At 36.8% G+C, this 22,942-nt stretch overlaps 3 protein-coding genes and 1 non-coding gene across 6 annotated transcripts; 3 read left to right on the top strand and 1 right to left on the bottom strand.

Moving 5' to 3' along the window:
• Window positions 1-539: 539 nt before the first annotated feature.
• On the top strand, window positions 540-5,654 carry LOC147399472 (trihelix transcription factor ENAP1-like). 3 transcript variants are annotated; one of them, XR_015179071.1, is made up of 3 exons: window positions 540-1,611; window positions 1,978-2,184; window positions 2,286-4,183. XR_015179071.1 is itself a non-coding variant. In XM_086444835.1 (2 exons), exons 1-2 carry the CDS (start codon window positions 831-833, stop codon window positions 2,100-2,102), a joined length of 906 nt encoding a protein of 301 aa, XP_086300961.1. In that variant the 5' UTR covers window positions 540-830; the 3' UTR covers window positions 2,103-4,183. The 3 variants fall into 3 exon arrangements, 2 of the variants coding, with proteins under 2 accessions (XP_086300961.1, XP_086300962.1); XM_086444835.1 differs by having other exon boundaries at window positions 1,978-4,183; XM_086444836.1 differs by lacking the exons at window positions 1,978-2,184; window positions 2,286-4,183 and adding an exon at window positions 5,341-5,654 and having other exon boundaries at window positions 544-1,611.
• Window positions 5,655-7,087: 1,433 nt separating this feature from the next.
• On the bottom strand, window positions 7,088-7,628 carry LOC147399471 (LOB domain-containing protein 21-like). The gene has a single exon (XM_086446599.1). It carries the CDS (start codon window positions 7,555-7,557, stop codon window positions 7,132-7,134), a length of 426 nt encoding a protein of 141 aa, XP_086302725.1. The 5' UTR covers window positions 7,558-7,628; the 3' UTR covers window positions 7,088-7,131.
• An 84-nt stretch (window positions 7,629-7,712) lies between these two features.
• On the top strand, window positions 7,713-7,786 carry TRNAI-AAU (transfer RNA isoleucine (anticodon AAU)). Its single transcript has one exon. It is a non-coding gene; the product is annotated as a tRNA-Ile (tRNA).
• Window positions 7,787-13,515: 5,729 nt separating this feature from the next.
• On the top strand, window positions 13,516-16,709 carry LOC147399469 (pentatricopeptide (PPR) repeat-containing protein). The gene is made up of 2 exons (XM_086444834.1): window positions 13,516-14,579; window positions 15,543-16,709. Exons 1-2 carry the CDS (start codon window positions 13,824-13,826, stop codon window positions 16,314-16,316), a joined length of 1,530 nt encoding a protein of 509 aa, XP_086300960.1. The 5' UTR covers window positions 13,516-13,823; the 3' UTR covers window positions 16,317-16,709.
• Window positions 16,710-22,942: the final 6,233 nt, after the last annotated feature.

The following is a 22,942-nucleotide window of genomic DNA, read 5'->3' as shown; positions in this document are numbered from 1 at the left end:
ACTCCATTTATATAACCAATCGGTATAGACAATGGATTGGGCTGATATATGGGCTTTGCCCAATCCATAGACAATGGTCTTATCCAAGGACTAGTTTTGGGGCATATGCAACACTCACACATCACACGCTCCAAGTAAGTGAGGTGTACCCTTGTAGGTGGCCCATGAGGAATTAACGCTCATATTGAGTATTGAACTCCTGAACTATAGGCATTAACAACTTATCGATACAAAATTGTAAAATTACTATTGAGCCAACCCCTGAGGTTATATAACCAATCGATTTTGATTCTCAATCAATCTGCTTTTTTTTTAGATCGGATTCAAATCAATTCTTTCAAATTCAATTTGGTTTAGGTTAAATAGTACTTATTGATACCCTTTTTCTTTTAAACAAAGATACAAATTACTTCTACGATCAAGATCACTTGATCACAAATTGAACGGTCTTGATTGATGAAAACTTTCATAATTTATTTCTTAGGGTAGTATTTTAAGTAATCTACTACTTATAGTATTCCATTTTTTCCTTCGAAAAGAGAAACGTGAACTTAATTGCCGAAGATTATAGAGAGAACCGGGTGGTTTGACGAGTTAGCGAACCGGTTCGTCGGTCTTCCAACGCTTAGATGACGTTAACGTCGGTCAGATGCACGACCAACGGTGCACCTCTGCTCTTCACCCCATTTGGTGGGGACGAAATTCGATGGTCGAGGCTTATCCTGTACACTTCCGGCGTACTTTAGCAAGACTCCCTCCTCTATTAGTATCTCAGAAGAAGATCATCTGTGTACTGTACTAGCAATTGATACCAGTTGAAGAAGAACTCTATGGAAGACCATGGTGCGCAGAACACCACCCGGGCCAACCATCACCACCACCCTTACAACGGTCGAGAGGATTGTTGGAGCGAAGGCGCAACCGAAACCCTAATCAAAGCTTGGGGCGATCGTTATCTCCAACTTAATCGCGGAAACCTTCGTCAAAAAGACTGGAACGAAGTTGCTGACGCCGTTAATGGCCGTCAAAACGGTGTTAAACCCCGTAAGACGGACGTCCAATGCAAGTATCGGATCGATACTCTCAAGAAGAAGTATAAGCTCGAGAAATCGAAGCCTCCGCCGTCAAAATGGACGTTTTATTCCAATCTCGATCAACTCATCGGCATCTCCACACCAGCAGCTAATAAGAAAATTACGCCAACGGCCGTTACTGTCAACGTTAAAAAGGAGAAGTCAAATTTTATCAGAAACCCTAACGCGGTTGTGTATTCGGGTGGATCTTCTTCCAAGTCCAGAATTAACTCTCTGGGTTCGTCTGGGAGTTCCCATGGCGGTGGTGATGATGTGGCGTTAGATGATAGAGCGAGGAAGGATCGAACGGTTGAGGATTCGTCTGATGGTGTGGTGTTTAGGGAGTTGGCAAGAGCGATTGTTAAGTTTGGGGAAATTTATGAGAGAATCGAGAGTTCGAAGCAGAAGCAGATGATGGAGCTTGAAAGACAGAGGATGGAGTTTACTAAGGATCTTGAATTTCAAAGGACGCAGATGTTCATGGAAGCTCAGATCGAGCTTGAGAAGATGAAGCGCCCCAACTATGGATCTGGCACTGGTGAACACTAAATCCTCAAGTCTCTTTTTTTGATTTTTCGTTTTTAATCAATTTCATATTCTGAATTAGTTCGTGATTGATTTCAATTTGATTTTTGCAACATATTTCGATGCAAAAAACCCTAATTCATGTCGAATTGGTGTGTAGTAGTGAAATCATAGTTGTTACTTTGAGAGAGGAAAAATAAACTAGCTTGGAAATGATGAATTTGAGAATTTGATAGTTTCAATTTCACTAGTAATTGCTTGGAGAGGATATTTAAATTCATGAGCTTGGGTAATGTGGTGTGTAAACAGATGTTTGATATGTTTTGGTCTGGTTTTTGTTCTTTTGTTTGGTAATTGAAATTGGAATCCATTTTCTTAGGGGAAGGGATGAAGGGAAGTGGAAAGTGGAACTATTACAATCATCTTAAAATGGTTGCAAGTTGTATGGATTATGAAATTTGCTTAGGGTTCTTATATTATGTTGGATTGATCCCTTACGATTAGGGGAACCGAAGATTGAAAAAGTTGGTGAATGGATGCTTAGAATTATCAGGGCTTTTAGTAATTTTTAAGTTTAGAATACAAGGTTTGTGTTCAATGAACTTTTCCTATTCTTGTAACTAATTTGTAGCTTTGGATTGTCCAACACGATTGGCAAAAATCATTCAACAATGATCTCAATTTCAGGGAACAGGATTGTGTTGGTAAATGTACTTTTTTTTTTTTTTTGAAAAGTATAATATATTGATCAGAGAGGAGAGACAAGAAACAAAGAGGCCGAGAGAGCCTCAAAGAAAAGCAAAAAAAGAAAAACAACACTAATCATTACACAAGGAGTGCCATCTAAAAACAAAATCATCAAATGAAGTTCCCGTAAACTCTATGTTCTGCTTTGACCAAAGGTATAATAAACCCAAGATCTCCAAGAAACCTGCATGAGAGTTGCTACTTTTGTTATTGAACACTCTATTGTTTCGCTCGTTCCAGATCCCCCAAGTGATAGCCGAGGGAAGCATATCCCAAAGGATTTTTTTCCTGGTATGGAAAGCGTTACTGGTCCATTCTACTAACACCGAGGAGAACTTACGAGGAAGGACCCAGTTAAAACCGAAAAGACCAAGAAAAGTCGACCAAATGTCAAAAGAAAAAGAGCAATGGATTAATAAATGATCAACAGATTCCGCATCACTCATGCAAAGGGGACAACAGTTGGGAATGATCCAACCCCGCACAATCAAATTATCCAACGTGAGAATCCTGCTAAGAGAAGCCAACCAAACGAAAAAAGATACTTTAAAAGGGACTAGCCTGGACCAATTGATTGATCCCACCAAGGAACTCTCTACATTAGAAGAAAGCCACTTATAGAAAGACCTAACAGAGAATCTCGAATCTTTAGCCATTGTCCACTCCCACTTATCCTGTTCGTTGTCATTGAGATGAACTGTATACATGAGATCAAGGAAAGATGTCACCTCGGTTAACTCCCAATCATTAAAATTTCTTCTGAACCCCAAATCCCAAGTAGGACCAGACTCATTGCCAACCAAACACTGCTGGATAGAGCGGTTCTTGTTGATTGAACAAGTGTACAAAGACGGGAATTGGACTGCCAAAGGCGATGTGCCACACCAACTATCCTCCCAGAATCTAATCCTATCTTCCAATCCCACTTTGAATCTTATCCCTCTCTTGAAATCCTCCATCCCTTTCAGAACCCCTTTCCAGACACTGCACCCATAAGGATCTTTAGCCTCGCCGCTATACCAGCCTAACATTTTTTCCCCGTACTTGGCCCTAATAACCTCCTCCACAAACTACTCCTTTCTTCACCGAATCTCCAAAGCCATTTTCCTAATAGAGCTCTATTGGCTAATCTAAGCCCCTTTATGCCCAGACCCCCATTCTTCTTAGGCGTGCAGACCACTTTCCATCTGACCAAATGATACTTTCTCTTGCCCATCCTGTCATTCCACAAAAAATCCTTCATAAGCCTTTCCATTCTAATTTCGACAGATCTCGGGAGCGTGAACAGCGATAGGACATAAACCGGAATACTCGTTAAAGTGCTCTTGATCAGCGTAACCTTCCCTCCTTTCGACAGATAATTGGCCTTCCAGGTGATACATGTACATGTGATTGAATGGCCCTAAACAACTTTAGGAGAGTCATGGCTTAGGGAATTGTGTCTCCTTGGGGAATGGCTTCAGGTAGGGTGAGGCTTCTGACACTCCCAAGAGGATATTGTGAGTCTAACTCCTTTCGTGATCATGTGGGGCATTTGGAAAGCTAGAAATGATAGAACTTTGAAGGAATAAGGCAATTAAATCACGAGTTGGTTATTTTGACTATGGGTTTGCTATTCTATTGGTGCAAAGTCTTCAAAGAGTTCAAATGGATGTTTTTCGAGGATTTTGTGGCCCGGTGGGACTGTGTTTGTAATCTTTCTTCTGCTTTGTTTGTTGTTTGTTTTCTTTCCTTTTCTTTTGGGGTGGGTCATGTCGACCTCCCATTTTCTGTATTTCTTTCCATTATCAATAAAATAAAAAAAATTGTGTTTCGTTTGACCCATTCAGATTAAAGAACAGACCAACTCTGGTCCATCACCACTGGTTTTTATGAAGTTCTTTGGGAACAATCAACAACTTATGGGAAAGACCAACGTAATGTAAGAACCCTAAGCAAATTTTATAATCCTGATCCCACAGATTTGGGGTTTGGTTGAATGAATCCTGATCCTCCATTCCACTCTGTCTAGAGCCACAGTGAAGTCTTGAGATCATAATAAAGGCTTTATTGAAGAAGATTAGGGGAAGGATACATTTTGGTTGGCTAAGACTTTCTGTTTTAACGTATGAATGTAGTTAGCTGCGCAAGAAAACCTACAAGTTGATCTGAGCATAGGCACCAAAAAAAGATACTTATCGTCTCTTGAATCCATATTTCTCATACATCCATTTATTGCATTTTTGTTTACATGAACTATAAACATCTCTGTAGTGTTTGTCTTTTTCATGGTTTTTTTGGCTTATCATGGGTATCCCCACCCTTCGGGTGAGACTAATCCCACAGTCACACGCACTGCCCCCTCGGAAAGTCCTACATGCAGTTGGTTGAGTTGATGGTCAACCAGACCCTGGACGGTGGCCCCAAGGAATTCATTGCTTCATGGGGTTTCGAACACTTGACCTACCCTTCGGGTGAGACTAATCCCACGGTCACACGCACCGCCCCCTTGGAAAGTCCTACATGCAACTGGTTGAGTCGATGGTCAACCAGACCTTGGACGGTGGCCCCAAGGAATTCATTGCCTCGTGGGGTTTGGAACACTTGACCTACCCTTCGTGTTTGTCTTTTTCATGCTTAATTGTTGCTCACATTAGCAACTGTACTGGGTTTGAGTTTTAAGAATATTGAGAATATGACCACATTAATCAACCCTGGTGATGTGCTGTGCTCCATGTATTTATCTTGGATACTGAGTTGGTGTATTAATAAGCTGCGAATTTAATTGCAATTTGAAATCATGTGAAGATTTTAGAGTCGTGATAATCTGACGCTCCCTTGTAACATACGCCCCCCATCACAGAACTGTAGATCATTTGCCACAGGATACACAGGAAAAATGATTTATGGTTCTTCGTATCCCGAGGCAAATGATTTATGGTTCTATGATGGGGGCGTCATAAAATCATTATTCATTTATGTTCCAGTAACCTTAATTTGGTATTCCATTCAACAGGCAAGAAGCTACAGCTGGAAATCGCACAAACAATTCCCAAGCATGGAAGGAACAACTAATTCCTGAAGTCTCAATGAAAGCTATTTCTAGATGTTAATTACAAATGATGATTCAAACCATTGGTGACACATTTGTCCACTGTTTTAAAGGTTATCGCACATGATATGGCATGCCTGTTCTATATACTTCTTCGCTGGTGGTATTTGCAAATGTTCGACTGTGTCACTATAATGGATCTCCTATTTTGATCATTTGTGCTTATATTTCATACTTCATAAATATCATTAAGCCAGATATACAAGGTGATTTCTTTCTTTGTTTCTCATCAGTGACAGGTGATGTCAAAAAAAAAAATGTTATGTGAATTTTATCTCATCTAAATGGTTACAACAGAAATAGCTGTTATATCCTCGGTGACGCCGCCACTCTCTCTCTCTCTCTCTCTCTCTCTCTATTTTTCTTGCTATTTTCCCTAGTGCAATCACATGTTGGATTTCAAGTTTTCACGGTGCCCATTTTTCTAAGGAACCGATTGCATTGGATTACACATGGCATTTTCAAGAAGGTATGTCAAATTTTTCGGGAAATGTAGGGACTTGAAATAAATTCAAAACGCCATGTGTGCCAGTGGCCTCAGGACATTGAACATTCCGGTAACCAATTCCAAAACCAAGTGAGATTGAGGTACTGAATAAATGCAATGATGAAAAAGTATTAAGAATACAAAATGCACTGAAAAAGACCACAGTCGGATTGAAAAATCCTACTCACTTGGTATATCAGATGGAGAAGGATGAGTGCAGAGTGGGTGCTCTATTCAGCAATACAGGATGCCCCTGCATAACTTCTTGAAGTATTTCCCACACAATTGGTTCTTTTTCGCGAATTTTACTTTTAGCAACTCCTATGTTCGAAGCAATGTGTTGTCGGATTAGACCACGAATTGTGGGGAGGGTTCCTTCACATTTTGAAGTGATTCACAGACCTGAATAATCCTTTGAGATGAAAAAGAAAAGAATTGCGCAAAATATTTAGAAATTACAAAATGGTGAAAAGGAAAAAAAAAGAAAAGAAAACATCGGCAAGAAACTATAGTTTTCCTTGCATTTCATATTCAAAGTTTTAAGTGGGCTGTTATATGTGCTGATTGAGTGATTGTTAGTAGAAGTTGTTAATTTTAACATGAATATGTCCAAACTATCACTAGAAAAAAGTCATATTTCTTTAACTAAACTATACGTTGAATGAATCCTAAATTCCCATTCTTAAAATCATTGATTTTAACTGGAGTCCGATAAGTTTGGACATTTTGTAAGTTCAATGTATTGGTAGCATCACATTAAATAATTTAAGAAATTGGGGTGTAATAAGTAAAAGTTGGGGTGCCAATAGCAGCTCTATTTTATTTGTAGGGGCACAAAACCCTCAACACAGTTAAATTAGTTGACATGAGATGGGTTAGTAGTTGGTTTGATCTGATCCCACTACCTACTAAGGAAAAAGAAAGAAACTTATGATGCTTAAATGTTAGATGACACCCTCCATTAGAATAAAAAAGAACAGAAAAAGAAACTATAAATGTGTTTATTTATTTATTTTACTTAAATTTTTTATCATAGAAGTTAAATGGAGATTGATTAACAAACATCCCAATGGGTTTCAGTGATGAGACATGAGACCACCAACACCAAATAAAAACAATAACTATTAAAATGAATTGATGAAGATAGATATATTATGTTTAAAATGAAGTTCAAAGAGTAACATTAATTGACCATTGTTGTTACAATTCTAATATTCTATGAAGTTTGATTCCATCTGAAATTCTAAATCAAAGACAAGAGGTGGAGGAGGAGCATTGGTGGTGGTGTCATTGTAGCGAGCAAGGCGAGCTCTTGCAATGGCAAGGTCATGTTGTAACTGAGCCATTTTCTTCTGTAACATACTCATGGCTCCAATGCAACCATAAACAGGGTCCATAAGCCTTACCTCGGCCTCGTAAGCCAACGAGTTAATCGTTTCCTCTCTTCTCTCCAAAGGGACCTCAGTTAGGATCTTACTCACATTACTTGCTCCGAAAACCTTGTGAACTTTGGCAAATTTGCACAACTCGTCGGATCGGAAGTAAGGGGCAAAGATACAATTTGGTGTGCATTTTTTCTTGAAGAATTTGCATGCTCCACATGAAGAACTTGAACGTGAGTCATGGCCTTTCATGTTTCAACTTAGAGTTTCTTCAAGGCCCTTGTCCACCTTTCACCCTCTCCCACCAAAATCTATGATTATACATATATATATAGAGATGGAGAGAGAGCAAACATGTATTTGATAATTAAATTATATTATTTTATTTGATACTGCTAATGTATGTCGGCCTATTAGCTCAGTTGGTTAGAGCGTCGTGCTAATAACGCGAAGGTCGCAGGTTCGAGACCTGCATGGGCCAACCACTTTTAATTCAACATGGAACATCGGAGCAAACTAGCAAACGATGATGATGGAAAAAGAATTATTTTTTTATTATACAAGCTGTTTTCTTGTACTTCAAGAGTTACTTTTTATATATAATCTTAAAAATAAAACTAAATTTTATCCTATTTTTTTTTTACAAATTTTAAATTATAAAGATTAGCATTATTTGAATATTTCACATTTTTTTTGTATTATTTGGAGGACACATAATTCAAAATATATTTTCAATCAAACACTCTTTAAAAGATGTAAACTATGTTTTTTTTTTCTTTAAAAAAAAAAATGAGAGTAAGGTTTACGCATATGGTCTAGGACATTAAAATCACTACAACTCAACTTTTTAGGGTTCTGACTATCAAAATGGATTGAACTTTTTGTGATGATGTCTTTTGATGTGAACACTTTGTGATTGGTCAAGATACACATTCGTATAGAATCACGTACATACGGAAATCAAGAGAGGAAAAAAAAATTGGGTGATATTTGTTGATGGGATTTATCGTAAATCTAATGATTCTATCCTTTGAATCTAAAGAGCGGATTCACGATGTCCTAAATATTACTACTTTCTCTCACTAGAGTCCTTTGTTCTTTTTTCCTTTCTATTAAAGTCCTTCGACTTGAAAGTTAATCCCTTAAAAATTGTAATTATCTTTCTTTAATAAAAAATAAAGTACGGTACCTGCTCTATCAGTAGGGGATTTGAACATTTTTTTTTGAAGAATAATGATTTTCTAACCCCCCCCCCCCCCCCGGGCGACATACACCCCAACGTAGGACTACCGATCATTTGGCTTGGCATACGTAGAATCATAAATCTTTTTCTTGTGTATCCTAAGGAAAATGATCTATGATTCTGTGATGTGAGTGTAAGGGGGTATTAGATTATCACGACTCAAAATTAAAATACCTTTTGTGTCTATAGAAGATAGGAATTGATATATTTCTGGGGTCTATCCATCCATGTAAGGATATATTTCTTGGATATATGTTAATCTAGTATCGATATTAAAATATAGTTTATGTCCTTATAAAATCTATTTTAGGCCCTATTTATTAATTAAGGGAAGTAATATAAAGAACAATTTATTTTTATTCAACAAATTGTTCATAAAATATAGAGAAAGATGTAGAAATAAAATATTAATCCAATTGGCATACGTAGAATCATAAATCTTTTCTTGTGTATCCTAAAGAAAATGATCTATGATTCTGTGATGTGAGTGTAAGGGGGTGTTAGATTATCACGACTCAAAATTAAAATACCTTTTGTGTCTATAGAAGATAGGAATTGATATATTTCTGGGGTCTATCCATCCATGTAAGGATATATTTCTTGGATATATGTTAATCTAGTATCGATATTAAAATATATTTTTTTATGTCTTTATAAAATCTATTTAAGGTCCTATTAATTAAGGGAAATAATATAAAGAACAATTTATTTTTATTCAACAAATTATTCATAAAATATAGAGAAAGATGTAGAAATAAAATATTAATCCAGTTGTGGGAAGGTGGAGGAGATCATCAAGGAATTGAGGAGAAGTTATCAGCAACAAACAATAATGAGAGTCCCACCTAAATGTAAAACATCAATCCTCTTTTTCTTGTTTTTTTATTATTTGTTGTGTAGATGTCTTTAGGTCCACCATCGATTTTCCTACAGTCAATGTTCTTTCACCCCCAACAAAAGAGAACCATATTACAAGTAAATTTCATCACCACACACCAAAATTTAATTATCACTCATCAATCATTGATAACATTATTTCTCTTTCACTGTCACACTCATAGTTTCTTGTTCAACAAACCCAATATCAGCCACACAAAGCGCGAGAGAGAGAGGAAAACATAGACATATGTAAGATAAAGGTACAATATTTTTGTAGCATTTGCTTTCCAATAGTCAACTACCATCCCCTTGATTATTAATATCTTATACCTAACAGGACAATATATACATATTATACTTAGGAGAGAGATAAAGAGATTGGATTATGTGGATGGAGGGACAAGAATATCTATCTATATGTGTTGAGTTTAGTCACACATTGGAAACTCAGGGTATGTTTGATTGCACATGGAAAATAGGGTGAAAAATCAATTTTCATGGAAAATGATATTTTTCGAGTGTTTGATTGCATATGAAAATGGAAATTCATTTTCCACCCTCTTCAAAAAGTCTACCAAAATATGGATTTCACTTTCCCACCCATAAATAGGGTGGAAAATCAATTTCCGTGGAAAATGACATTTTTCAAGTGTTTGATTTCATATGGAAATGAAAATTCATTTTCCACCCCCTTCAAAAAATCCACCCATATTTTTCATCCCTAATTCTTCCCTACTCATATCTTCTTCTTCCCTACCACCACCAACACCATTACACTAACCTCGTCGTCGTCACCATCACCGTTGTAATCCCGTCTCCGTTATCATCATCTCCGGCCACCTTCTCTCTCTCTCGCCTCCTTCGCCACCACCACCACCACTTTCTCCCCCGATCTTCCTCACCATCTTCTTCCTTGCTTACCTCCGTCGCCGCCACCGTCGCTACCATCACGTTTTTCCATCTTTTTCCTCACTTACCTCCATCGTCATCGTCATCGCCGCCACCGTAACCGTCGCCTCCGCCGCCATCTTCTCCGTCGCCGCTACCCTCGCCTTCGCCACTGCCATCGCTGCCACATCCTCCCCCCTCCCTCTTCTTCTTCCTCTCCCTCTCCTTCTCTTATTCTTTTTTCTATTATTTTTCATGATTTTGTCCAAGTAAAATCAAACAATGGAATTTGATTTTCCAACCCTACCTATTTTTCCATAGATTTCAAATTCCATGAAAAGTCACTTTCTATGCAATCAAACATACCCTTAGTGTCTTTGTCTCTCTTCTTGTAAGCTCTTGGGCCTTTTCGCTCATTGTCAATTTGGTTTTGAGTTAGGCCATCAAATTTATCATGGTATTAGAGCAAGTCTTTCTCTCTTCCATTTCACTCAATTCATATCTCCACATCACCTAATTTATATCTCCGTGTACTTTGATTCAATTCGGCCCACAAGTGTGGGAGCGTGTTGAGTTTAGTCCCAAATCGAATATTCATTGCTTTGTCTCTCTCCTTATAAGCTCCCTGGCCTCTCCACTCATTATCAATCACATATGCGGGAGCGTGTTGAGTTTAGTCTCATATTGAATACTCACTGTCTTGTCTCTCTCCTTATAAGTTCCTGGGCCTTTCCACTCATTGCCAATCATACATGCGGGAATGTGTTGAGTTTATTCCAATATGGAATACTCATTGTCTTGTCTCTCTCTCTTTATAAGTTCCTGGGCCTTTCCACTCATTGCTAATTGGTTTTGAGTTGGACCCTCAAATTTATCAAATATGAAACAAATGACGACATGGATGTAGAACATAAAATTTAAGAATTGTAAAAAAAAAAAAGTGTCGTGAGATGTCTAGTTTCTTATTGGGCTTGGACTTCAAGAGCCAAGGAAGTATCAAAAGGGACCTTAAGTGGAATGGGCTCGGCTTGAAGTAAAAGGTCCCAAGTCAAGATACTCGACTGGGTCCATATGATTTTCAGGGCAGCGGCTCTGAGGTAATTTTTTTTTGGGTATATACATGTATTTCTAGTAGGGTTTCTTTATGTTTTTGCTCTATGAGGTTCTTGCGGCAAAAGGCAAAGAGTTTGTAATCTTCATCGTTGATAGTGGATTTTTCTCCCTTTCCTCCGTGGACGTAGGCCATTTGTTGAATCACGTAAACCTTGTGTATTTGTTTTCTTCTTTAATTTTACTCTTGTTATGCTTCCGCACAACAAAAATATATTTTTTCACCATTGGATTTGAATTTGAATTTTAAAATTGGTAATTGAATAGTAATCCATTCCTTCGATTAAGAAAAAGAATTTATTCTTCAAACCAAATCTAGACCAGCAATTCTAATGGGCTTATATGTCATTTGGACCAGTGTGGCAGTCCAGGTAGCTCAAATGAAGACCTTGGTCCAGGCTCTACCTAAGTTTGCCAAAAATTGTATTGTTGGCTAACATGGGTTCAACTCAACCCTATTGCACCTTTGAGTCGGACCTTATCTGAAACAGCCTCACCCAACCGATAGCCTAAAGAAATAACCAACAATACAATTACTTGCATAATAAACTGAATAAGGCTCACTATTCGACTCAAGAGAAAGAAGAAAACCATCTTCACGAATTACTTGCATAATACATCTATACATAATGGATCCATGGAACAAGACATGCGATCGCTAGCTAGCATTAACAATGTGATGGTCGTGTGTATAGTGTTCTTTACATGCCTTAGTTGTAGGGAGTCTGTCTGCGTCGTGCTTGCTACTCATGTATGTATGTTGTACATATCAAGTGTATGCCAATGTATATGTATGTGTCAGACCATGTGCTAATGGCCATTTTGTTCGACTTTTGAAATGGGCTTGGGCCTCCCTAAAATCTAGTATGAATGTATGATTGGGCTCAAAAGTTGATTGTTTTCTTTTACAGATGGGAGAAACACTTAGCATCCTCTTTGAAGGAGGGATGCCAATTGAGAGCGAAGAGCAAGTCTAAAATTCACCAAGTAAGTGAAAAGCATTTAGCTAATGTATCAACGTATTACTTTCTTGTGTTGCAATTATGTCAATATATGTAGGGCCTAAAATGGACCAAGTTTGGATCGGATCAGATCTGAGTATATCAATATCAACATCCAAATCCAAAATTTTATTTGGATCTAGATTCATTTATGAATCCAACCCGAAACCCATTAGCTAAAATCATATTTGAAACATTTTGCTTTCACTAAATCCGGATCCAACCCAACGAATTACTTGATTTGGGTTGGTCAAGTTGGATAGTTTTAGATCATTCAACAATTTTTTTATTATATTTCTTTTTTAATTGTTATACTATTCTATTTTATTATTATAATTATTTTATTTTATAAAATTTCATGTTATATTAAAGTAATAGAAAAATATATATTTTGAAAAGAGTTCGTGATTTTCTAACTCAAAAATTTTCACTCGGTCTATACGCGGCTGATGTGATAAGGCCATTGAACCATTGATCTTTTTCTTTAGGATGCACAAGGAAAACGATTAGTGATTATATGCCCTTGTCACGTCAACCAAGTACAGATCAAGTAAAAATGTCGAGTCAAAAAATCATTAGCGTTCTGAAAAATATAATTTTTAAAATAATATATCATTTAGATCTAGGCGGATGTAGGGATGGATTTGTGTCTGACCCGGATCCAACTCTGGTCAAGGAACAACAATTATATTCAACCCATTTTTTATTCGGATCACTCATAAAATCCAACCCATTTTATGTCATAAATATATGTGAATTTTCTACACTTACTTGTGGATTGTAACTTACTAGTTAGTATGACAAGGAGACATGTAGGCTATCAAATCTGAAATTTGTCTATCTTTGGAAACTCGGTCTATCTTTTAACAAGAGCCGAGTTAGACCGAGTATGACTCAGAGTCCAACAGCCAGCTTATGTAAGTCAAAACGTCTCATTCAAAGTTCAAACACATTCTTAAAAATTCTATTTTAAATTACCAAATGGCTTTCAGAAAACCGAAAGTACTCCCAGAAACTTGAAGGGCATTTTCGTGATTTCAGGTACAAAACGGGTAAATTCCGCCAAGTTGATATTCGTGGTCTATTCAGACAAATCTTTTTGTGGTAGCAAAGAACGGCAGTTGTAGACTTGTACTGAAGAACTGAAACCAAATCCAAATTAGGGTTTCTTCAAAGTTCTTTCCGAAATGAAACCCTAATTAATTTCTAGTCCAAAAAAGAAGAAATCAAACTCAAATTAGGGTTTCTTCTAAGATTTTCAATCAAACCACTAACTGTGAAATCGTGTTTTCTTCAAATTTGTACCTCTATCTTTCATGGACTTCTTCTTCACTGTGTATATCAGAACAGAAACCCTAATCAATTTGTAGTCCAAAATCATAAAAAGTAGAGGAGAAATGGCTGCTAATCATGGATTGTTAGCTTCCCTCATCCAATTAGATTTTCCCATAACATCTTCTCGTTCATTTACTCGGTATCGATTCGTTTTTCCTCGATTTAATTCGAGTGTTGCAACTGGAGCTTGTTCTAGGGTTTCAATTGGAATCCGAAACTGTAAAAGTCCTCCCTTTCTTATTCCAAAGAGGAGCAAAATTGGGGATTCTAGGTTGTTTGGATCCATTGAATTGGATCGGTTCTTGACGAGTGACGACAAAGATGGAATGAGTGAGGGATTTTTCGAAGCGATCGAGGAATTGGAACGGATGGTTAGGGAACCTGCCGATGTTCTTGAGGAGATGAATAATCGGCTCTCTTCCCGAGAATTGCAGTTGGTCTTGGTTTACTTCTCTCAAGAGGGGAGAGATTCATGGTGTGCGTTGGAGGTGTTCGAGTGGCTCCAGAAGGAAAACCGGGTCGATAAGGAGACTATGGAGTTGATGGTTTCGATCATGTGTGGTTGGGTTAAAAAGGTGATTGAAGGCGAACATGTTGTTGGAGACGTGGTTGATCTTCTTGTGGACATGGATTGTGTGGGGTTGAAGCCGAGTTTTAGTATGATAGAGAAGGTGATTTCTTTGTATTGGGAGATGGGTAAGAAGGAGAAAGCTGTGTTATTTGTTAAAGAGGTTCTAAGGAGGGGAATTGCTTTTACTGTGGACGATCCTGACGGAAACAAAGGAGGCCCAACGGGGTACCTTGCTTGGAAAATGATGGTAAGCTTCTGTTAATTGTAATGTCCAATTTTGCTTTTTCTTTCTTATAGTTACTCTAAATGACTTATCTGATCTGTTCTAAATATAATTAAATAAAAAAGAATCCTGTAATTACTTCATATTCGTGGGTTAGCTTTTGATATTGTATCGTAATGTCAAGGAACTGTCATTGTAGAATGTGGGTTACGATTGCTTCATCATTAACCAGGAAATTTATACTTGTATTGCTTGAGCTATATATGATTACTTCTGTTATCAACCCAGATGGAGATTTGTTTGGGTTGCTTGATTCTCACATTTAGTTTGTACACGTTTGTACTGGCATCTAGTTTATCACAGTTATATGATACTGAATAAGTGTGTGTTGATTCCTTTATATGTGTGAGTATGGGAGTAGGAAACAGATCCACATTGTATATGGGGCTAAAGTTACTTAATATTTGATACCTTCTTTACTAGATAAATATATAGATCTATCTATGACATGATAATAAGGAAATGGTTTTATAGTTGAAGTTGTAAGGTGGACAGAAAGTATTTAGATATAGCATTTTCGTAATGCATCTTCTTACCCTAATTTTTCATTCTTTAAGTACTTCACATTTTATAGATTTAATGTGTATTGGATAGGTTTGGTGTTCGTCTAGATAGTTTTTTTTTTTTTTCATAATGTAGGCTCCATTCGGTACAAAATGCAGTTGGGGATGAATGTCCACAAAGTGCATTTGGATGTTGTGTGTTTTGGAGGATGCTCCCTTTGCACCTCAAAACAACCTTGAAACAGTGTTGATCTATTATGTTGAATGAAGGTTCTTTTCTCTTCATCATCTTTTCTGCTAATTTCGACTTGTGCTATTTCTCCTACTGTCCCATCCATCTAAACGAGTTTTTAGTCAGTTGTTGAGACATAGGACTTGGTCATGAACACCACTTCAATTTATTTTTTCCCATATCTTATTTCAGGTTGATGGAGACTACTTTGATGCAGTTAAATTGGTGACGGACTTCAAGGAGTTTGGCTTGAGACCAGAGGTCTACAGCTTCCTTATTGCGATGACAGCAATTGTTAAAGAGCTGAATGAGTTCTCAAAAGCTCTACGTAAGTTAAAAGGTTTCACGAAGGCTGGTTTGATTGCTGAACTTGATGTAGAAAATGTCAGGCTTATGGATAATTATCAGTCAGACCTTATTGGGTATGGGGTTCGCTTGTCCAACTGGGTGATTGAAGAGGGAGGCTCTGTACATTCTGGAGTTGTTCACGAGAGGCTCTTAGCCATGTACATTTGTGCTGGCCGAGGACTTGAGGCAGAGCAACAGTTATGGGAAATGAAGCTTGTCGGTAAGGAGCTCGACTGGGAGCTCTACGGTATAGTCTTAGCCATTTGTGCTTCTCAAAAGGAGGCCTCTGCTGTTGCTCGATTGCTTACTGGCATGGAGGTTGCCAGCTCTGTACGGAGGAAGAAAACTTTATCCTGGTTGTTGAGGGGATATATCAAAGGGACACATTTCGAAGATGCTTCTGAAACAATAATAAAAATGCTAGACATGGGTTTTTGTCCAGAGCATCTCGACAGGGCAGCTGTGCTTCAGGGACTAAGAAAAAGGATACAAGAAACAGGAAACATTGAACCATATCTCAAGCTTTGCAAGCACCTTTCAGATTCCAATCTTACTGGGCCTTGTCTTGTATATATGTATATAAATAGGTATAAACTTTGGATCATAAAAATGCTCTGAGAATGGAATTCGCATAGAAAGCTTTGAGCACCTTTGCAGTGGAGGTTCAGCTCCAGCTAGGCCATGAGAGTTTTGTATGTGGACACGTCTAGTCACGGATGGGCCAAGAGCATTAGCGTAAAGTCAAGCAGAGCATTTTCAAAGACATATAGCTAGTAAATAAACTTAAGCTATTAGTACCAAGGTTTTCAATCTCGCTTTCCTGTCTCGTCATGTTCACAAACGATACCGAGATGACTCAGGTTAGTCATCAGTCATCTCGGTCTCAGATGATTTTAAAACCATGGTATGTACCTTATGCTTGGTTTTATTATATACATGTATATTTTGATATGTATGTCTTATGTCTTCACTTAATAAGTAAATAGATATTGTTGCCCGAACTATCCTCAATTTTAATTGTCCTTAAAGTCAAGTATTTTATTAATTTAAATGTGTTAAATGTCCATTAATACCAAAATTTTCCATCATCTATCGAATTCGAGGTAGATCCATCCCCCAACCCTGTAATTGATGAAAAAATGTTTTCTTCATTGCCCAATATCATGCACTTATAGACGTATCAAGTTGTATTATTTTCTTTTTTTTTTGAAAAGTATAATATATTGATGAAAAGAGGGAAAACACAGAACAAGGAGGCCGAGGAAGCCTCAAAAAAAGAAAAAGAAATGAAAGCTAATACATCAGTGATTACATAAGGAATTCCATCTAAAAACAAAGTCATCAAAAGTAGTCCCTGTGAATTCTGTACTCTGTTTCGACCAAAGATACATGAGGCCCAATATCTCCATAAAACTGGCATGAGAGCTCCTCATCTTATTATTGAACACCCTGTTATTTCTCTCGTTCCACACCCCCCAAGCAATAGCCGAAGGAAGAATAACCCAAAGATATCTTTCTCTTGAAGAAAAAACCTTACTAGCCCACCCCTCTAACAATGAGGAAAACTTACGAGGAAAGACCCACTGGATGCGAAACAAACCAAGGAAAATTGACCAAATATTATAAGTAAAGGGACAATGGATTAAGATATGGTCGACAGACTCCCCATCCTTCATACAAAGGGGGCAACAGTTAGGAGTAATCCAACCCCGAGTAATCAAATTGTCCATTGTAAGAATTTTTCCAAGGAAAGCCAGCCAAACAAAGAAAGAAATTTTAGAGGGAACTGAGTTGGACCACAAAATGGACCCGAGGAAATGTCGATCTGCAAAAGGGTTAAGCCACTTGTAGAAGGATCTAACAGAGAATCTCAAATCCTTGGCCCTCGTCCATTCCCACCTGTCCTGTACACTTTCATCAAGAAAATAAGAATGCAGGAGATCAAGGAAAGATGTCACGTCTGTTAATTCCCAATCATTAAAATTTCGCCTGAACCCCAAATCCCAAGTAGAGCTGCAGTCATTTCGAATCAAACATTGCTGGATCGAGCAATTCTTTCTCAGTGAACAAGTGTACAATGACGGAAATTGGATTGCTAGAGGTGAAATGCCACACCAGTTATCCTCCCAGAATCTAATCTTGTCTCCTATACCCGCTTTGAATCTAATCCCTTTCTCAAACTCCTCCCTCACTTTGAGAATCCCCTTCCAAACGCTACACCCATACGAGTTATTAGCCTCGCCACTAAACCAACCTAGTCTCTTATCTCCGTACTTGGCCGTAATAACTCTCCTCCACAATCTACCCCTTTCCTCCCCAAACCTCCAAAGCCACTTCCCTAAAAGCGCTCTATTAGCTAATCTAAGACCCCTAATCCCCAACCCCCCGTTCTTCTTGGGCATGCAGATAACCTTCCGTACTTGGCCGTAATAACTCTCCTCCACAATCTACCCCTTTCCTCCCCAAACCTCCAAAGCCACTTCCCTAAAAGCGCTCTATTAGCTAATCTAAGACCCCTAATCCCTAAAAGTTGTATTATTTTCTTATAAATTTATTTGTTTAGTTTGACTGGAATGCATCTATTAAATAATACTAAGAAGCAAACTTTCACTTTTAATTCTAATAATTCAGAACAATATCCCCAATTTCCCTATCCTTATGATATATATTTGAAAGACTAATGATAAAATGGCATGTTAAAACGTGATTTTAACACAAGAAAAAAGATCTACAATTCTATTTACTTACCACATCAGCCGTGTATGGTTTAGCGCCTCATTTTATCACGAATCTTTTGGAAAGTCATCAGGATTACCAAGTTTTCAAACTGATTGCATACCACTTTGACCTTAGTCTTTATAAATAAACTAATGAAAAATCATCAAATGTCTCTAACTTTGGCTGCAACCCGTGTAGGGTAGTGTACAACAGTCAATGTTAGGGGAGTCAAAATTTGTCCCATGTGGTTTAAAATTTTCAGATTGGGCTGATTTTATGTGAAGATGATCATCCTCACAAAAATCAGCCCAATTTAAAATTTCTAACCCCATCAAAAGTGATTTACAAATTGATGATAAAAAATCGGGTTTGTTCATCTACAACTTATAAATAAAAATAAAACTTTTGATTATTTCTTCTCAAAATCAGTTACCTTCAATCTCTTTTTGACCTTACTCTTAGTTTCAACCTTCAAATGCTCTCATCTCTATCTCTACCCACATAAACTGGGTTTGTTTTAGAGTGGTGAATCACAAATCTCGAATCACAAACCTAAACTCGAACCCGCGAACCAGGTAACATAGACTGGAAGCCCTACAATACAAACTCATGTTCTTGTGCATTTGCCTCATTATGTCATTGTAGATTGTCTAAATATGACTACTTTTTTTTTTTTATAATTTTAATAAAAGTGATTCAGTTGAAATTTTCGATTTCTATAAAAGTAACTTTATTTTTAGTCAAATTTGGTCCAATGTGTCCCTCGTCTACATCTACCAACAAGCAAATATGTGGGAAAACTTTAGAAATGTTACAACTTTCAATTAATATTTTTATGTGATCAAAATAGAGAGATTCTACAAGCACACAAAATTTTACTAATGGCACACCAATTCTTTTGAAATTAGAGATATTTCCCAAAACGTGCTCAATTTATGTCAAAATTCCCATTCTGGTATACTGTTCATTTTAGTTCCCAAAACACATTTTTCCAATGAAGTCATCACTTTTATAATTACCAACGCAATCGTTGATATGAAAAAATCATTAGTATTTTATCAGTAATTCGTTGATTAAAACGAATAGAGTATCGGACTCGGAATTTTGTCACATCCAACGCACGAAATGGAGATTCACCCTTGAAATTAAACAGTTGACAAGATTAGATTGGTGCGCTGTAAGGAAATATTGGTGTGTTAATAGAAGTTATCTTAAAATAATATAATTAAAATGATGTCGACCAGATCTTTCCAACTTTATGTCTATCAAACATGAAATACTTATGAAAATTCTTATAATATTTTTTGATAATTAAAGGCGTGTTTCAAATAATAATAGAGGTCTAGGTATGTGGTGTTATAGAGCTGTTCTCTTTAATTTCATCATTCATGACCCTTCAAAATATATATATATATATATTAATCGTGGACAAATCTTATTAATTCATTTATTTTTTATTTTATTTATAAATAAATAAATAAAAATAAGAAGTCAATAAATGTTATTAATTAAAGATGAGATGCATCCCCGAGTGGCACGTACACCGACATGGTATCCGTAGATTTAACCCTCCGTACACATATTTGTAGAGTAGCAACAGACAAGAGGATATTTTAGAGAGGCTCACATGATCCAACATGCACCAAGTATTTAAGGGACCACCTATAGCTTCCACTCTCATTGGGTCTACCAACCATCAAGAGACCTTCAGTAAATGGATTCTGGATCCGGGTGGTGGGCCTAATTGATCCGGACTGTTTTGTTTATTATTTATGATCAAATAACAGCTTTCAAATTCATTAAATGTGATTTCGCCATTATTGTACAACTATTATTTAATTGCTTTCTTTCCATACATATATATATATATTTTTTAATTATTGTAAATCTTAATGAATACGATCAGTTGACTTATGAAAAAAAAATCTTGATAATTAAAACACAAAATTCAAGGGGCAAGATTTATTCCAAGGACACATGATATGTATTTGGTGTAGAGGGTAAAAACTGTAAATGATCTGAACCCTACACGCGTCCTGATCCGAATACAAATCAAGCAGATTAGGAGAAGAATAATCAAGTAAGTCCAAATATTGCTTCTGCTCAGATGCAGGTGGAGTTAAAATCTACCCCTACCCAGTTGGAAGGGTGTGTGCAGATCCAAGTCTATCTCTCATTCTACTAAGATAAAGGATAGATCCCGAGAATCTAGAAACATTTTGGAAGAATCAATTACGTCCCTTCTAAACCTGTCTGATTATCTTGCTGACGAGGAATTTTCATAAACTGATCCGAGGATTTGGGGGATCAAGGAGAGGATCCCCAAAATCTAGGGATCACACATAAGTCCTATATAAAGGAGAAAGATCAATGGAGAAGGGACCCCTTTTTGAGGAATTAAGAGCTTTGCTTAGAGAGAGATTGTCTTGCTTCTTGTCTAATTTGGACGTCGGAGGAGCAAGGAGACTACATTAGAATTGCAGATTGAATTATTGAAGGTAAACTCATAATTACATCTACACTTGGGATATGTGTTTTATCCCAATTATTGTGCAAGGTATTTTAAAATCACGACTCCATGTTTTTTCATGAGTCAATAAACATTGGCCTATTGTTTGTTATGGTTTGTGGAGCATGATAGTACTTGATTTGATTGCCCTTGTATTTTTTATAGTGTTAATATAATTAGATATTATCATTTAAGAAGTCGATGAAGAAAACAAAATGGATTTATACATAACTAAATAGAGGAATAGGAACAAAGAAGATGTTGGTGTGTTATGATTAGCGAATGTTTTAAAATTCAGATATACCGAATGATAATTATGTAGATACGGTTAAAATAGAATCGAGGTTGGAAATTACCGCTTCGTAGAATTGTGTCTTCAACTATTAAATTGAGTAAACCATTTTAATAATTGGGCGACTTCTAACAATTATCCATACTATCATTTTCCCAACAAAACAAAAAAAAAAAAGGTACTTTAAAAAAAAATCATATATATTTTTAAAATCCTTGAATAAATATAAATGGTCCAATTATATTGAACCAATTGTGATCGAACCATTTGATAAATTTTGGACAAAATCTTAAATACAATTTTTAAAACAATACTACTTATTATTGCTATATGTAATCAATCACATTTGTGGCCCTCACTTACCTAGTGCATGTCATGGGCGGGCATTGCACGTGCCTCGAGATTGGTCCTTGGACAAGACCATGGTTTATGAATTGGGCAAAACTCAAATATGGACCCGATCCGCTATCTATTGGGATACCCGATAATAATAATAAAAAAATCTTATTTTGCCTCATTTCATCAAGTTACTTTTTGGTGCCTAGGTGTTTAACTATTTTTTCTTCCCAAAAAGTAAAATAGAGGAACAAAGTAAGGGGGATAATATTTTGCTAGGATTCTTTTGTTTTTTCATAAACAAGTTTATTGGTCTTTTGCATTACATTGTTTGTTCCAAACCTAAATAAAAGAGGATGATTATGTTAGGTTTTTTTTTTGATAACCAAGTGTTCGGGTCAGCTTGCGCACATCAGAACTAATCTCGGGGAGGACTACCATAGCAACCCATCGTCATGGTTCTCCAGTTAAATCATGAGAAAAACCCACGAGGGGAATCGAACCTGTGACGTTCGCCTAAGCCACACTTCACGTGCTCGCCCTTACCACTTAGGCAACCCATGGGTGGGTATTACGTTAGGTTGATAGTCGGTGTAAAAAATCCATCACCTCCTAACATATATAATAATTAGACATGACATGATTCATGTAAAACCTCGTGTAGGAGTCAATAATGTAGATTAATTGGGCAATTGGATATCGAACTTAATGAGAATCAATGAATGTAAGATGCTTGATTGCCTAATTTTCTTTTATGCGTCGTTAATGAAACAAGTTCGTTGGCATCATCAATGATTGGAACATGTAGGTCTCGGTCCATTACAAAACTTCAATCATCTTTATTTATATCTAGAATCGTGCAATGGGAAACCTATTTTGAAGTTGGGTTAGAGCGAAATAGAGGAATAGGAATGGTTTACTCCACTCAAATCCTTCGGATTAGAGTTTGATGATGATGACTATCTTACAAAGAAAAAAAAACACTTTAATCTTCTCCATCCTTGAGAATAGAATTTGATGATGATGAAGATGATGACAATGATGTTACATTTTGACCCCTTAAGAGTTTGGCATAATTCTATTTTGACCCCCTAACATTTTGATAGTTGCACTTACCTCCTCTTTTACTAAGGGTTTAAAATCTATAATTTAGATGTTATTTAATTATTTTACTATTTTACCCTCTTATTTTATAATTTTTTTATAATAAACAATTTTAAAACAATAATTAAAATGCCCCCACCTACTCATTCATAAAACTCAATTTTCCCCCGGTATTTTATATATATATATTATGGGAGGCGTTCGGATGCCTCCGTTTTATCAGTTGTTTTAACAAAAGAAACCCCAGCGTTAGATATTTTTGAATCGGACGGACGAGATTGCATT

Source organism: Akebia trifoliata, chromosome 6, assembly GCF_017979445.1.
Source record: "Akebia trifoliata isolate Shusen 1 chromosome 6, ASM1797944v1, whole genome shotgun sequence".
Lineage (NCBI taxonomy): Eukaryota > Viridiplantae > Streptophyta > Magnoliopsida > Ranunculales > Lardizabalaceae > Akebia > Akebia trifoliata.
Note: the sequence above shows the minus strand (reverse complement) of the source record. Positions and strands in the feature narration are given on the sequence as shown.

Excerpts from the sequence above, each read along its gene's own strand:
- LOC147399471 (XM_086446599.1), bottom strand. The coding sequence starts at position 7,557 with ATGAAAGGCCATGACTCACGTTCAAGTTCTTCATGTGGAGCATGCAAA.
- LOC147399469 (XM_086444834.1), top strand. The coding sequence starts at position 13,824 with ATGGCTGCTAATCATGGATTGTTAGCTTCCCTCATCCAATTAGATTTT. Across the intron at positions 14,580-15,542 it reads ACCTTGCTTGGAAAATGATG|GTTGATGGAGACTACTTTGA; the intron begins GTAAGCTTCTGT and ends ATCTTATTTCAG.
- LOC147399472 (XM_086444835.1), top strand. The coding sequence starts at position 831 with ATGGAAGACCATGGTGCGCAGAACACCACCCGGGCCAACCATCACCAC. Across the intron at positions 1,612-1,977 it reads CAACTATGGATCTGGCACTG|GGGAAGGGATGAAGGGAAGT; the intron begins GTGAACACTAAA and ends CCATTTTCTTAG.